The following is a 2,366-nucleotide window of genomic DNA, read 5'->3' on the forward strand; positions in this document are numbered from 1 at the left end:
AGCCAAGGAACCGTCTAAGCAGCTTTTTTTCCTTGCAATCAAGCCTCTCCATCACAGGAGACGGTGTTGCTCAAGTCTCCGATCCGTACATCAGGATGGAACGATTTGCGGATAAGTAGACACAAGCTGACTAGAATTCGTTGGTGATAGGGTCGACCACAGGCATTTCGTAAAGGAGTTAGATGCAGAAGTCGCATTAGCGCATCTTTGCTGAATATCGCGTCGCTGCTGTTTTTTTTTCAGCATACAGCCTAGGTAACAGAACTCGCCAACGAGTTCGATCGGTCAACCCTGAGTCTTTCCCTGATAAATGACTCGTCTACGCCCTGATAAATGAAGATGTGAGTCTCGTTGGGGGTTTCGAAGAGACTCACATCTGCATTTATCAGAGCGTAGACGTAGTCCGCAGGTTGCAGGTAGCTTCGATATAAAATTGACAACATAGTAAAGTTTTGCGCTGTTACGAATATAACAACATCGACGGCGTTGTTAAGATCGGTCAAGGGGCACGTTAGTGGTTCTAAAGCGATGTCAGTAAGACAGTTATCGACTGTTCTTCGCATGAGGTAATCGAAGGCGAAGTTGAACAGGAAAGGTCCTGCCACTGCTCCCTGCCTCATTCCAGCAACCACTTCAAACGGCCTTGTATATCTGGCTGGTATTCGAACTGCAGCAGTTGTTCGTTGATCCCTGTCATCAAGTAAAAGAACAAACTTTCCTGGTACTCCATCCGCGCGAAGCTTGTTGAGAAGACGGCTTTGATGAGGAGAGCAAAGCGGCTTTAAAAACCAAAAAAGTCAATTGCATTGGCTTCGAATACCGCCGTCAGATTCTGTTCTCTCATGACGATGGATACCTGGTCATTCACAGATCGACCCAGGACAAAAGTTAGCTCGTTCGTTGCGCGTTGTTTCCTTAGGATGTTCAATAAGTCGGTAGAGGATGATCCTTTTCATTGTTCGTACATAACACGCAGCAAAGAGATTTTTCGATAATTGCTAAGGTTTGTGACGATAACTTCTCGTAGAGGGGAATTATGATATCTCTATCTCCACGAATCAGGTATCCTTTCATCTATCCATATTGAACGGATGGTCTTTGTTATCTATCTCACGAATCCCAGACGGAGGAAGCTATTTCAGCATTTCTGCGCTAATCCTATCGTCTCCACCAGATTTTCCATTTTTCATCTTAAAGGTACAAACCAGAACCTCCGACCCAGTCGGTGGTTCCTCTTAACCGCATACGTCGGTCTATCAAGTTCAGTTCAGAAGTTGAAGGCTCGAGTTCGAAGCTAACGACGCTCGCTAGTCTTTTTGCAGTAGGCAACACAACTTCCTTCTCAGGCGCTTTTACTGGCTTAAATCGCCAGTGCTGAGGGCGGCACATACGGAATTATACGTGGGGTTTGTTTCCACAGACGGGCAAGCAGACGCGGAAGGCACTTCCTCCGCGGATTTGAACCGGAAGTGTCTCGCCTGTAGCGTCCTGGATGCACTTTATAAGGGAATACGCATCGCAAAGCTTCTTCCTGTTCGATACTCTAGCTTGTGTAGGCACACGTTGGCGGAATTTCGTTCTGCATCCTTCGTCTTTCAAGAGGAACTCCTCGGTTTCTCTTGTGGAACCGTAACTTGAAGCTGAGAAGAATTGGACCGTGGACCGTGGTCAGAGTCCAATGCGACGTCCCAAACAGCTCTGGATTTTCGAATATGTGACTGAGGAATGTTCCTCATCTGTTCACTTAATTCGACTTTCGGTTTCCGTAAGTGTCACCGTGCGCTCCTCTGAATGAAACCATTTGCCAAGCATATCGGATTGTTGTTCAAGTTCCATCTTCGCGTTCGCGTCGATTTCACCTGCTGGCTGGGTATTTTAGACATCAACGCATTGAGTTTATCATAGAGGTCGTCCTTACTGTTGTCCTCAGCGATTTCCGTAAGTGCATGGGTACTTACGGCACAGAGTTCACGTCCTCTGCGATATCGCAGTGATACAAGGGCGAAGCTAGACGACGTTGAGCCAAAGTCCTCCACCAGGTTGTTAGAGTCGTTCCTCACAGCTATCGTGCAGCCAATTCGTATACTAATTGCGTTTAGTGAAAGCAGAGCCACCATGAGCAGGTAGCATTCATACATGTCATGTATACGCGGCCCTCTAAGGAAAAATTAGAAAAATTGATTACAAAAAAAAACATAGAATAACCCTCTGGATAACACCATTCGAGTGCTCGTATATAGATAACTACATTCCTTAAAGCAAGAAAACTACCTGACGAAATTTTTATTTGGATTTATTTTCCGTAATCTTTCATGATAAGAAGGGAATCAGCACAAATATTACACTGAAGTAAGGATAAGATCTCA

The 2,366-nt window shown here is 45.4% G+C and overlaps 1 protein-coding gene across 3 annotated transcripts; it reads right to left on the reverse strand.

The window, feature by feature from the left end:
* Nucleotides 1–251: 251 nt before the first annotated feature.
* Nucleotides 252–2,138, reverse strand: RB195_004902 (uncharacterized protein; the record flags this gene model as incomplete). Of its 3 annotated transcripts, XM_064177122.1 has the most annotated exons (2): nt 252–779; nt 1,860–2,117. In XM_064177122.1, 2 exons carry the CDS (start codon nt 2,115–2,117, stop codon nt 252–254), a joined length of 786 nt encoding a protein of 261 aa, XP_064034245.1. The 3 variants fall into 3 exon arrangements, with proteins under 3 accessions (XP_064034245.1, XP_064034246.1, XP_064034247.1); XM_064177120.1 differs by lacking the exon at nt 1,860–2,117 and having other exon boundaries at nt 252–620; XM_064177121.1 differs by lacking the exon at nt 252–779 and having other exon boundaries at nt 1,773–2,138.
* Nucleotides 2,139–2,366: the final 228 nt, after the last annotated feature.

The sequence above is a fragment of the Necator americanus genome, chromosome I, assembly GCF_031761385.1.
Source record: "Necator americanus strain Aroian chromosome I, whole genome shotgun sequence".
NCBI classification, from domain to species: Eukaryota; Metazoa; Nematoda; class Chromadorea; order Rhabditida; family Ancylostomatidae; genus Necator; species Necator americanus.